The 14,767-nt window shown below is 33.2% G+C and overlaps 1 protein-coding gene across 2 annotated transcripts in view; it reads left to right on the forward strand.

Annotated features, from left to right (window-relative positions):
• Positions 1 to 14,767, forward strand: part of PIBF1 (progesterone immunomodulatory binding factor 1) — a 179,862-nt gene that overhangs the window by 103,345 nt on the left and 61,750 nt on the right. For both annotated transcript variants that reach the window (XM_019738177.2, XM_019738176.2), the window contains exons 13-14: positions 1,386 to 1,476; positions 12,295 to 12,397. In XM_019738177.2, coding sequence (XP_019593736.2) covers positions 1,386 to 1,476; positions 12,295 to 12,397 — 194 coding nt within the window. The remainder of the gene's footprint in view (positions 1 to 1,385; positions 1,477 to 12,294; positions 12,398 to 14,767) is intronic.

The following is a 14,767-nucleotide window of genomic DNA, read 5'->3' on the forward strand; positions in this document are numbered from 1 at the left end:
CGCTAACAGTTGTTCTGTGCTCTCTACTTCTAAGACACAGTCTTATCTCTTTAGTACATTTACCATGTTGTATAGTACATTGTTTCTGTAATTAAATAACCACTAGAACAGTTAACGCATGAGATATTAATCCAGTAAGTATTAAACTCAAATTTAAGATATCCATCAATATCTAACTGATGGGTTTGTCTAAGGTGTTAACTCAGTTTACACCTTTCCCTGCTGAATGTATAACTATTTAAGAGAGACGAGAGTCAGATAGGTATCTAACGGCCAGCTCTAGTTCTGATAGAGCTAAATTGGAGAACCCAACTTGGATCTGAAGCCACGACATCTGATAACACTATTACCAATGGTATATAGATCATCTCTTGCTTCCACATGTCCCTCACAACTAATATTCTACCTCTGAAAGGTAGTCTTGGTTCACCATGAAAAACAAGGACAAAATTGAAGGAAAACACTTAGGAATATTCCTAAAATTTTTACTGTGCTACAAAAGGATTAATCAACAAATAAGTGCGTATTGCAGTGATAGGACTGCACTTACTAATATAAAATGTGGCTTTGTTTTAAATCTGAAACACTTCTAAAAGTAGGTTTCTCTTGTTGACTTTAAAATAATGTTGATGAATAACATTACAAAATTATGCATCGACTGCTTTTATTTGAGCTAGTAAATCTTTCATTTTTATGGCCTTTGATTAAATATTTTTTAATCCCAACATATATTAAAATTGTCATTGTATTCAAACTTTTCACTCATAAAATATTAACCTGTTAGTTAAAATTCCTTTGGGGAAGTGGTGTAACAATAGCAAAATTTAGAACTACTGGTTTTGCTGAATTTTTTTTTTTTTTTTGGTAATTTAAAAAAAGCCATCAATACATTCTTCATACTGCACATTTTCTTCACAGAGGAGCCTACTTAAATGTTTAATTTTATTATTACAAGTTAAGATAAAGTTGTTCTTATGATAAAATAATGAACATCTTTCCTAATTAAAAAGTCATTTCTTTATCAAGAGAGACGTAATGAAATTGATGTCATTACTTTTTCACAATTACATAACATGCATTTAATGCAAAAAACCTTTGAATCATTTAGAATAAAACATCTGTATTATTGTGTTTTATAACAAGAAAACTTAATGTGTCGTATGATGCAATCCCTTACACCTTTTAAAAATAAATGGAACAAATCCAAGCAAGCATATACTTTAAGAAATATGTTTCTACTTGCAAATAGCCTGTTTGAGATTACACATTAGCCCTTTTTAATGTTCTTATGCTCCTTGTTCATTATTATGGCCTCTTTTATTTTCACTTCTGCCATGATTCTTAAAGAAAAGTTATTTTACATCACACATTTTACTATTTTTCAGTTGAAAATGAAGATGAAGCTGAAAGGGTTCTTTTTTCCTATGGTTATGGTGCTAATGTTCCCACAACAGCCAAAAGACGACTAAAGCAAAGGTAAAATGAATCTATATTTGTTTTACTTATCTGTTTGATCTAAATGTAATTATTATGTTATGCTTTTTGATAGTGTGCTAAGTTGCATGACAAAGTAAAGTTACTTTATTCTTAGTATGCATAAATATTAAATTGCTCACAAAATAAAACACATTAATAATCGTGTATTTCATGCATTTTTAAGTGAATTTAATTGTCAGTAGAATGGAAGCATACATTAGAAATTTCCTGTAATTAGATTCAGTGATAATGACACTATTTTAATTTTATTTTCACATTAATTTTTCAAGTGAGTTACAAATACTTTTGTACCAATAATTTTAGGTTAATTATTCATTAATTATGCTTCCTGTTTTTCCTCTTGTTTTTTATTCACCTGCCTACATTCCTTGACTTATACGTGAGAGAGCAAGAGAGATGGCGATAGTACATGTATTGTGACTGAAAGTATAAAAGACTGTGAAAACCAAGAAAATGTTTTGAAAGATCCACTGGTTATCTTGTGAGATACTGTTGAAAGTACACTGAGAGAACATTGTACCTATATTAATAGGTGTTCTAGCTGACCTGACTCCTGACTCCGATATCCCGCCTATATTCAGCCTGCTTTGCAAAAATATCTCACTGCCCCATTTGCGAACACATCAAGTCTAAATGTTTCCATCAGACTTGTAAGCTCCTTATGTGCGCCCAGCTCTCCAGCCTTACTTGCCTCTTTACGGAAAATAAGGGTAGAATATGTCGCTGCCTATAAACATGTGTTTTCTTCATACAATAAAGCATTTTGCTTATTAGCTGTCCTTTTCCATATTATTTCTTCAGGTAGATGAAAAAACGTTCCTCAAGGTCAGCAACTACCTCTTATTGTTTATTTTCCACTGTCTCCACCTAGTAGATGCCTAGTAGAATTGTCTCTTCACCTGAGTATTTGAGAACTCAGAGCTGCTTGTTTATCTTTTATTTTTATATGAATTGATTTAAACACTTAGAGGCATTACACACTAAATAAGAAAAACAATCCATCTTAACGTAATTGCTTTTGTAGAAACTTTGAAGTGATGGCTCAGAGAATGAAATGCCCTCATGGCTAGCCAAAGTGATGTAAGATATAGACCATTACATGAGAAGTTCAAAGGATACTTGCAAGTTGTGTCTCATACTCGTAAAACTAAATATCTGGAAAATTTTAAATCAAGGGTAGATTACTAGCAAGTGTCAATTTTTAGCTGGAATGGTTAATTCTAGTAAAGATGCAAGTACTCCTAAATTACGTACGTATCACTTGAAAAATCAGTTATTGTCCCATCCCATTCTCATTCTTCCCCAAGTCCCTCCAAAAGTCACTGAAGGTGACTGGGTTTTATTGTAATTTTCAGCATATCTCTGTTTTTTAACATTATGTTGCCTAGGGAGGAGTAGAAACATAGTTTTGTGGACAAACGACTTCTTTATCAGTGGTAAATGATCACTAAAATACTAAGCAATTGAAATTTTCTATTCTCTTCTCTATTTTAGCATCTGCATCCTTCAGAAGAATCTTGTCACAAGAAAAAGATGATTGCTATTGTAAACTTTCTTTCTTTAGCCCAAATACCGAATTCCTCCAAAATTGAAGCAAGCTTATTTTTTTAAGAATTTCCAAAACAGATGTTGATTTCTTAAAATTTAGAGTGAAGATTTAAGTAACCACAACTGATTCATATTCTAAATAATCTTAACTGTCCAAATATTTCTAAAGATTTTATCACTGAGCTATCTGTGTGCCTTGAACAAGTGCCTAATGGGCATGCTATTAATATCTCCTACCAGCTGGTGCCAGGCATTCTTCTCATGGTGAACCACAGGGTTATTTTGAGGAAGTGCTTCTCAGGTCATCTCAACTGAGTATAGGTAAAGTAAGTCTAGCTATCCAAAGAGGACATTTATGCATTCTCTTGCCCACTCATTCAACAACTTTTATTGAGTGCCTACTGTATCCCCCAAATTGACCAGTGGCTCAGAAGATCCCTATTTATGGTCTGATGCATTTCTGAAGTTTGCAAAGTCCATATTGGATTTCTTAATGGATGTTTGTAAAGAAGTCACTGGCTTTGTGCTCTAAGTTTAATTTACTTAAGATGAAAGCAATTTAGTCTTTGAGAGAATCTATACTTAATTTTTCACTTTTGAAATTAAAGCAATTGAAACCTTAAGGTGAATTACAAAACAACTCAGAACAGCAAATGAAATATTTACATAATAACGTTTTCATTAAACATCACCCTGTACCAAAATATGTTAAAATCTCAAAGGAATTTATTTCCCAACTACTACACAATATATTCTACTCATACTAAATTTGATTTAAAATCTCATATATTCAACAACCAGATTTAGGTATTTTAGGGTAACACTTCATTGGAGGGGATTTCTGATTATAAAAGTAATACATGTTTATTTTAGAAAATTAGGAAAATTGCTGGTAATCTTGTCCAAAGAAACAATTCAAAAATTTATACAGGCATATATTTTTTTCTTACATATTTAGGGTATTGTATGTAATTTCGAAACTTAATTTTTTTATCTTATGAATCTACCCTGAACATTTTCTTACATCATTGAATAGTCTTCAAGAAGATAATTTTTATTGTTTATCCAAAACTTTAATTTTTAGTCCTGCTGTTTTTGAGTGCCATATTGCTGTTGAGTTTGACAGCCACTGAAAATTTTCATTAGTTGCCTGTTGCTACCCAAGGTATATTATAAAATCAAAATGAGAAGATAGATACAAAGTTTACCGCAGAATGCCTGGCATAAGTAATTGTAGTTTGTAATGCCAATTTATGTTTCTTAACGTAAATTGCAGTTGATTTTAAGAGCAATAGCCAGTTTTCCAAAAACTTTAGACACAATTTGACTTTTTATTTAAAACAATTTTGTTTTAAAATTTTAATGAGACGTCTTGAAATAATTACTAGAGACACCTCCTGGACATGAAACTAGTTTTGAAATTCACTTTCTTTGATATCAATCAGTTTCTTAAGATATATACTATAAAGCCAATTTCCTGTACAGAAGTAGCAAAATTAATTTTTCACAATTAGTTTAAAAAATAACTCCCTAAAATGTCTCTTAAACACATTAGTAAATAAGGTTACTCATCTTTTGAACTTTCAGTAGACATATGAATAATAACTAAATATTATCTTAAACTCTTTCTGGGACAAAGTTGTGGAAAGTTAAAAGGGCTTATACAATTAAAGTATATTAAAATAAAATGAGCTCTTCTTGACTTGACTAAACTTGAAAATCTGAAGCAATGTTTTTGTTTCGGTCATGATTGTTTTGAAAATAGCAAACAAGATTTTCTGGTTACATGTTTTGGTAATGCTCTTTAAACCTGCAACACGAAATGGGTAACACCCAGTCACTAACGTGGTCTTAGTGTGTGCTTCTCTGTTTGTTTTGGCATTTCTGAATGTGGAGACTCCTCTGAAGGTTTTAAAACCTTTCAAATTGCAAGATTTACTGCATACTATAGACCTTTTGTTTGGGTTTCTGTCTAGAGCTTTAAGTGGAATCTTTCACAGTAGATTGAGCTTCATAATAAAGGAAAAAATAAAGCAGAGGAAACTTTTATTTCCTCTAGCAAACTTTTGTGCATAACAAAAATTTGTGTTTTTTTTTCCTCCTGTATTCTCATAGTATGAGTTATCATTTTTGTCCTTAGGAAAAGTTGTGCTTATTTCATTTGAGTTGGTTTTAGGCATAGTCCTTTAAAACTTAATTGTAGTCTGTTCATGATCAACTTGAAAGTTCAAACCTATTGACGAAAATAGAGAAAGTCTTATTTAACTATAGATAATCAGCATGAAACCATTATTAAGTCCTTAGTAACTGCCAACAGAGCAGGCAGTACAGGGACCAACCTGAAGTGTTCTGAAGCTATCATCACTCTGGCACATGTGTCCTTTTTTTGAACCATTTTTTATGTTGTGCTAATAGAGACAGAATTCTGATCTGCTACAATTGAAAAAGATGAGAAAGCCCACTGTTATTTCATACCAAGTAACTAGTTAGTAAGTATGTAAATAACAAACTTACTTATTTGGAGCGTTGATGATACTAAGAAAACTACTGAAGAACGGGAGACAGCGTCAATCCTCCATTGTGCTTTGGCATCTCAGATGTAAATAGAGGTCTTCCATGTTCACATTGGCAATTATTATGCAATTGTATGCAATAATCAGATGTACTGCCATTGGCAGATCCAAGAGAATAACGTCTATTTGGAGTCAAGTAATGAGAGAGCTAAGAGATAACCCTTGGTGGAAGAATTTTGCCAGTTGACAGCTTAAATTTTTGTTTAATGTTTAAACACAAAACCATACTCTGTACTATTAGTTTCAGTTGATATAAATCTTAATTTTGGTATAGGTAAAAAATCAAATGGCAATTAATGTAATTACAAAGAATTGTGTTATATTTTTTTATAACTTTTTAAAATTTTTTTATTGGGGAATATTGAAGAACAGTGTGTTTCTCCAAGGCCTATCAGCTCCAAATCTAGTTGTGGAGGGTGCCGCTCAGCTCCAAGTCCAGTTGCTGTTTTCAATCTTAGTTGCAGGGGGCACAGCCCCCCATCCCTTGCAGGAATTGAACAAGCAACCTTGTTGTTCAGAGCTTGCACTCTAACCAACTGAGCCATCCGGCCGCCCCTCCGGAAGCTCAGCAGCAGCTCATTGTCTTCAATCTAGTTGTGGAGGGCGCAGATCACTGACCCATGTGGGAATCGAACCAGCAAGCCTGTTGTTCAGAGCTCGCACTCTAAACAACTGAGCCATCCGGCTGCCCCATGTTATACCTATTTTAGTGTCTCAACAGATAGCCTATAAAAGCAGTGCTGGGGGCCGCCAGTTAGCTCAGTTGGTTAGAGCGCTGTGCCCTTAACAACAAGGTTGCCGGTTCAATTCCCACATGGGCCGCTGTGAACTGTGCCCTCCACAACTATATTGAAACAACTACTTGGTCCTGGAAAAACACACTTAAATAAATAAAAGCTTTAAAAAAAAATGCAGTGCTTACTTGAGGAGTTTAGTACATTCTATACAAAAAAAATAAGTAAATAAATAACCTTTAGCCGGAGTCATTTTCCCTGGGTGTCCATAGTTACTCATTATAAAGAATTGGAAAGGATTTGTTTTCATTGTACGTGCATTGTAGTTAAGGAGACACAAACAGCTATAAGTGAGCAACTCTTCATCTGTCTTGATATGAATTTCATTTAAACTAAAACTCCCCTCCTCTCTTCCAATTTCTAATATCCCAGATTTCTAAACAGAATCCACCTACAAAACCAAATCACTCACCACAACAATATCCCACATTTTAAAATGTAGCAGGTTGTTAAAAAAAATAATAAAAAACTAAAGATTTAGGAGGTTGAAATATACAAGAGGTGAATTGGTATCTGTGACATTTGCCTTCTTCCCTTATTAACTTAATGTACTTGTTTATTACTAGTTCAAAGCTTAGATGCTAAGCGTTAGTTGTACTTTAATATTGAGACTCTGCAGCCTTGGAATATGGTTTCTGGAAATGTATTCATTTGGACAAAATTCGCTTAAACAAAATCAATCAGGAAGAATTCATTAAGTGCCCATTGTGTTCATCACGCACTACAGGGGATAAGACCCATGTCTTCATATAAGTTGCACCTGTTGGGGGAGAAAGATAAACATGCCTGAAGGAATAGCAAGACACACCCAAAAATACACTGTATCAGAGGACCAGCGATCAGTGAAAGCTGGCATGGTGAGAAATGGAGGAAGTGGAACTTGAAGGGAAACTTAAGAAAAACATTGGACTTTCAAGCAGTGGAATAACCTATCTGCTTCAGGCTAGCGGACCAGTGGAGGTATAGTGGAAGGCATGTACAAAACATGTTTGTGGGACATTAAGAAGAGTGGACATTAATAGAAAATAAGGTTGGCTCAGTTGAGATTATAGGTGGCCTTGATATTTTTAAATAGTGTAGATGTAGAGGAGAATTAACCCTGTAGGTAAGATTTGGAGTGGGTGGGGAAAGGACATAAACATCAATTCGTTAAATAAGAAATACAAACATCTAACAAACTACATAGAAGATGTGTAATCGCACAAATAAATTTAATTTAAAATAAGATTCTATTGTCTGTCTATAAGGTTAAGAAAATTTTAAAGATTGATGATGCCCAGTGTGGGCTAGGTATGAAGAAAAAGGAGGTCTTATAGAAAGTTTATTCTTTAAGACCTTTATTACTGAACAGGTAATTACTGTACCAGGTATTATTCCAGACACTTAGAATAATATATTAGAGAACAAAATAAATAAAAATTCCTGTCCTTGGAGAACTTTTATTCTAGTTCCTGAGAACTTAAATTTGTACAACCTTTCAAGAGGAATGCCTGAAAATTTATAATGCACATGTGTTTTGACCCAGTCATTACACTTTCTAATAAATCACAGTACAAGGAGTGCAAAGATAATTATTTAGAACTTTCCATAGCCAAGGTACTATTGTGAATGCTCTAATTGAGTTGTATTTTTACTGTTGAGCTGTAAGAGTTCTTTGTATTTTCTGGATACAAACCCATTATCAGATATATATTTTGAATTTTTTTCTCCCATTCCCTGGGCTGTCTTTTCCCTTTCTTGATAGTGTCTTTTGAAGCACAAAACTTTTTAATTTTGATGCATTAAAATTAGTGCTTTGTACTATTTTTTTGTTGTTGCTTGTGTTTTTGGAGCTATATCTGAGAGTCCTTTGCCAAATCCAAGTTAATGATGAGTTACTCCTGTTTTTTTTTTCCCTAAGAATTTACGTTTTTAGCTCTTACATATAGGTCTTTGATCTACTTTGAGTTGATTCTCCATATCATATGAGATAAGGGCTTTGTACTATTTTTAATGTAGCTACTACTAGAAAATTTTAAATTACATGTGTGGCTTACATTATATTTCTATTAGAAAACTCGCCTTGACCGGTGGGCTCCAAACTTGTTGATATGGATCCCTATTGGGAAAACAATTAAATATGCACCCACCAATATATGTATATGTGTTTATATTTATTTATAAGTTATATGCAGGTACTATCCTATGTATGTACTATCATGTAAATGTTATGTACATTATAATATCAAACCTACACAGAAAATGAAAACTTAAAAATATATGATATTAAAATAAATGTAAGTAATATTTCCCACACTTCAATGGATTACTGTACACGTAACTACTTTCGGAGATGCCTGGTCTAAACTATGACCTTAACCTTTTGAGTGGCTCAAATCTTCCTTCTCAAGTAATCCTCCACAGTGTTGACCGAGGACTGTCTCAAGTACAGATCTGATCATGTCATGCCTAGCCAACTAAAGGATAAAATTTAAACTCAGCTTGTCATACAAGGCCTTTCATCATATATCCCTGCCTAAATCTCTCTAGCTTCCACCCTCACCACGTGCCGTATGTTTCATCCATCAATACCACACTGCTTACAGTTTTCTCCAGCAGATCATCCTTTACTTACACTGTTTCCTCTACCCAGAATGCTGTTTCTCTGCCTCTGCCCCAGATTGGTCAGAATTAGTTTTCATTCCTTCTCATAATATTTAGCACACTACGATAATTTTTTTCATTTGCCTATCTTCCTCAGTAGACTGGCAGCTCCTCCAGGTAGAAATTATGTATTCCCAGTACCAGTGTAGATGTGTAGATCATAAGCTTTTAAATATGTTTGCTAAAAGAAAGTGTTCGTGAGTATCTTATTGAATTAAGTAATATATTTCCTCTAATTCAGCTGGCTTTTTTGCAGTCATCGATATTCATGGTCAAAAAAAATTGCTAATTTTCTTTTTATCATTTCTGTTTAATTGCAAGTATTATAATGATGAAAAATTATACTTCTTGTTTTCCCTGTGTGTTCTATGGGCTTAAATATACAGTTTTTAAAAGAAAAAGATTTCACAGTATTATTTTTTATTCTTGTTCTTGTTTTCTTTTCTTGCTTTCCTTTTCCCCCCATAACATCACGGGCTAAATAGGTCATCTTTAGGACAACCTCAGAAGCTTAATACCATTGCACCGTTTCCGATATGTCTGTGAGATGTGTTCTTCTACCTTACAGCTGAGACTTAGAAGTGAATTTTTAAAACGTGATCAGTGGATCAGTTGGAGACTAATTGTAGCACAACGTCTTCCACATTATCACCATTATGCATCATAAATGCCATCAACATTCATAATAATCGTCACGGTCATTCCCGTCAGCAACAGTTCCTAGAAAGTTTTTACTAGTACTGTAAGCTAGTGATCAGAACACTGTAGAATACATTTATAAGCAATTTCAAGAAATTATAAGATATCTTTCTGCTATTTAAAGTTGATTTTTCTCACTCAGAATCCTCCAACCATAGTCAAGGAAATTCTTAGTAAAAAAGGAGGTAGCCCTGATGTTAGGACTTACGCAGCAGCCTATCAAGAATTTCTTAAATGTAGTGTTTTATGTCACGTGATATTTTATATTGATAAGTGGTATCACACCATGTTTGCATAAGAGAATCATGCAATTCTCAAACAAACCAAAAAGCACCCAAATCAAATGAACTACTTAATATTGTTATACTTGATATCTTCAAGTCATTATCTTCAAAATGTTGGTAATGGGTGACTTTTTCATCTCATTATTTTTTCGCATCCCTATTTCTTCCATTTCATCTCATCTGTAACTCTGAGTCTGTGTAATAGTATCGGATTCTGTAACAGCATTTGATTGCGTTCATTGTTCTATACTGAGCATTACACAAATATGATCTGTACCTTCAACATGCATTTATTGAGAAATTACTATATACAGAAAGACCCTAATGTTGAGTTTTGTGGGAGACAAAGATGAAGGGATTTATTCCTAACATATATGAAAGATGAAAGAAAATGAAAGTATGAGTGAAGAAAAAAAACACCAAGGTTTAACTTAGTGTGATAAAAAACAGAACTAATGATATAAAATACTGATGTTTGCACACATATAATCAACAAATTTAAAATGTAAACATCATATAAAATTAGCGTTAAGATTATTTTATTTGTAGAGTTCTTTTTTTAGGGTCAAATTTGAAAGAACATGGTATATTTTACGTGGAGGAATGGAAAACAGGATAGCCAAACACTGTAGACACCTTAAAAATCGATCAAGGAAGAAAGTAGATTCCCAGGTCTTGGGCAGGGAGGATGGGGAGTGGTGCTAAAGTGTACACATTTGCTTTTGGGGGTAATAAAAGTGTTCTAAAATGGGGGAAGGGGGTAAAAGAGGGAAAAGGGGGTCTAATATATGGTGATGGAAGGAGAACTGACTGGATAGTGAACATGCAATGCAATATACAGATAAAGCATTATAGAATTATACACTTGAAACCTATATAATTTTACTAGCCAATGTCACCCCAACAAATTTTAAATAAATAAATAAATAAATAAATAAATAAATAAATAAATAAGTAAATAAATAAAATTTTACTGGAACACAAAAAACTGTCCTAAATTAGATGCTAGTGATAGTTGAACAACTCTAAATATACAAAAAATAATTGAATTGTACACTTTAAATGTGTGGACTTCATGGTATGTAAATTACATATCAATAAATTTCATATCAATAAAGTTGTTTTGTAAACAAGCTACCCAATTCACTATATAAACTTTTACCAGAACTCAATTGTATTTGGAAAAACAAAAACAAATTCTTAGAAATAGATGTGTAGGACATATAACATTATTTTCATAGTTTTGTCTGCATTTCTTTATCTGATATTAGAAAATATTTAAAAACACAATGGAATTGTTTTTGTCCTATAGTTTTATTTAGAAAGACAGTATTTTACTTCTTGTCATCGTAAAACTTCCTGTCTTCTTGGAATCCAGGGATTTCACAATTGAAATATTAATAAGTCAACTCATACAGATGGAAATGTGATAAATAAGAATTTTTAAGTTTTTGGAATTATAGAGAGGGTCTTTGGAGGACAAGTATTCTCAACATAATTAGCAGTTCTTAAAAACATTATGCCACTTTTCTTCCCCCAGTAGTTAGAAGAAAATGATTGTTGTAGCTGAAGCTTTTTTTTCAATTGTGTCTTCAAAGTGGAATTGGGACATTTCACATTCAATGTAATTTTAAATTCTAAAGGTAACCTAAATTTAAAGGTTACACTCAGTACAATAAGTTGATGATCACAGTGTGGTCTTTCAATGATTTCTTTTAGTCCAGAAAATTTGCCTTTACGTGGACATTTTCCACTTTTCATACATCTTTTCCATCTCTACTTTCAACAGAAAATCTATTCAGTTGTGTTTTGTATTATAAAACACATTATGTTGTCTGAGGTAAACACTGATGCTTTTCAAAGAGCAAGCTTATTGTTTCAACTAATTGCCAGATTTGTTTGTAAATGGGAAGTTTTTATAAAAATGGAGAAAAGCTGTAAATTGCTATCTTATGGTCTTTTCAAACAAGTATCATAATGTAACTGCACTTTTGCAAGGGCCAAAAATTATTACTGTAGTAATCAGTATATCACAGTTATGTTATTATGAAGATTTAATGTTACTTTCAAAATTATGAGTTCTTGAATATTGGTCTTCCAGTGTTGACACCTGAAAATATTTGACTCCATGTTTTTCTGTTAATATTTAAGTATTATTAGAAAATGGTAAGTCAATTTGTAAGCACACAAACACATTTTGAATATTTTAGATGGCATTGCCCTTTTGTGAGCATTTTTTTTTTTTCATTCACCTAGTGTCCACTTGGCAAGAAGAGTGCTTCAGTTAGAAAAACAAAACTCATTGGTTTTAAAAGACCTGGAACATCAAAAGGAACAAGTAACACAGCTTTCACAAGAGGTAAATAACTTAAACAAAAGAAACACATATAAAGAATCACAGTGTTCATTTAATTCTTTGTTACTCCTTTGTGTATTTTCTGAGTCGTTTGAAAGTAAGCTGTTTGCTAGTACAAAATGGTTTTACAATTTATGAAACTAACTTATGTTAAAGCCTTATAAAACAACTTAACAGTGTATGGCAAAACTAAGATCAAAAGAGAGATTAAATGCCCAGACTAAATATAAATGCAGACTAGACAGGCAAAGCTGTGATTTCTGGGAATATCAACTGGCAAAACAAGTTTGGCAAATTTTAGTGGCATTTTAAGTTTTTAACTAAAGTCTCATTTTTTAAAATAGATTTGCTTTTTGACTTCTTTAATGAAAAACAACTTATCTATTAAACATACTTGAAGCTGTCACATTCTTTGGGATATGATAGTTCCCAAATTATGTATTTTTAAAATCAGATTCATATTTTTTATTTTCCTTAGCCTTATATTGTGTTGTTAACAGAATATATAGGTGAAGCTTGAACAACACAGGAGTTAGGGGCGCGGACCCCTGTGCAGTTGAAAAATCATTCTGTAAGTTTTGACTCCCTAAAAACTTTACTGCATCATCTGCCAAGGATTGTTTCTTGAGCATTCCAGGTTTGGGTATAAAGGACCCCTGACAGATACCCAAATCTGGAATGCTCAAGTCCCTTGTATGAAATGGCATAGGACAATGCATATAGTCGGCCGTCTGCATCCCCAGATTCCCAGCTGCCGATGCAAAACCCAGAGATACAGAGGGACAACTATGTCTTTATTGAAAAACAATATGTATATGTCTTGTATATTAGGCCCTCACCAGAGGTGTTTTTTGCAAATATCTTCTCCCATTTGATTGGTTGCCTCTTTGTTTTGTTGATGGTTTCTTTTGCTGTGCGGAAGCTTTTTAGTTTGATATAGTCCCATTCATTTATTTTTGCTTTTACTTCCCTTGCCTTTGAGGTCAAATTTATAAAATCCGCTTTGAACCCAGGGTCCATAAGTTCAGTACCTATACTTTCTTCTATGCAGTTTATTGTTTCAGGTCTTATGTTTAGGTCTTGATCCATTTTGAGTTAATTTTGGTACATGGTGACAGATAGCAGCCTAGTTTCATACATTTGTATGTGGCTTTCCAATTTTCCCAGCACCATTTATTGAAGAGGCTTTCTTTTCTCCATTAATCCATTATTGTTTTTGGCTCCTTTGTCAAAAATTATCTGCCCATATATATGTGGGTTTATTTCTGGGTTTTTAATTCTATTCCATTGGTCTGTGTGTCTGTTTTTCTGCCAGTACCATGCTATTTTGATTATTGTTGCCTTGTAGTACAAGCTAAAGTCAGGGAGTGTGATACCTCCAGCCTTGTTCTTTTTTCTTTGGATTGCTTTGGCTATTCAGGGTCTTTTGTGATTCCATACAAATCTGATGATTTTTTTGTTCTATTTCTTTATAAAAATGATACTGGGATTTGATGGGGATTGCATTAAATCTGTATATTGCTTTGGGTAATATGGTCATTTGAACTATGTTGATTCTTCCAGTCCAGGAACACAGAATGTCTTAATGTTTCTTTGTGTCTTCTTCAATTTCTTTTAAGAATGTCTTACAGTTTTCAGTGCATAGGTCCTTCACATCCTTTGTTACGTTTATTCCTAGGTATTTTGTTCTTTTTGTTGCAATTGCAAAAGGAATTTTTTTTTTCCATTTCTTTTTCTGAAATGTCATTGTTAGTATATATGAATGCAATGGATTTTTGTACATTGATTTTGTAGCCAGAAAATTTACTGTATTTGTTTATTGTTTCTGATAATTTTGGTGAAGTCTTTAGGGCTTTCCATATAAAGAACTCGTGCAACTCAACAACAAAAAAATAACCCAATTAAAAAATGAGCAGAGGACCTGAACAGACATTTCTCCCAAGAAGGCATACAATTGGCCAATAGAAAATTGCTCATGAAAAAATGCTCAGCTTCACTAGCTATTAGGGAAATAGAAATCAAAATCACAAGGAGATACCACCTCACACCTGTTAAAATGGCTGTCATTAACAGATCAAATAATACATGTTGGAGAGGCTGTGGAGAAAAAGGAACCCTCATACACTGTTGGTGGGAATATAAATTGTTACAGCCACTATGGAAAACAGTATGGAGGTTCCTCAAAAGATTAAGAATAGAATTGCCATGTGACCCAGCAATTCCTCTCCTGAAAATACGAAAATTTTTATCCATAAAGATAGATATACCCCGATGTCCATTGTACCATTATTCACAGTGGCCAAGACATGGAAACAACCAAGGTTTCCTTTGATAGATGATTGGATAAAGAAGATGTGGTACATATATACACAA

This window comes from Rhinolophus sinicus, linkage group LG04 (genome assembly GCF_036562045.2).
Source record: "Rhinolophus sinicus isolate RSC01 linkage group LG04, ASM3656204v1, whole genome shotgun sequence".
Taxonomy (NCBI): domain Eukaryota; kingdom Metazoa; phylum Chordata; class Mammalia; order Chiroptera; family Rhinolophidae; genus Rhinolophus; species Rhinolophus sinicus.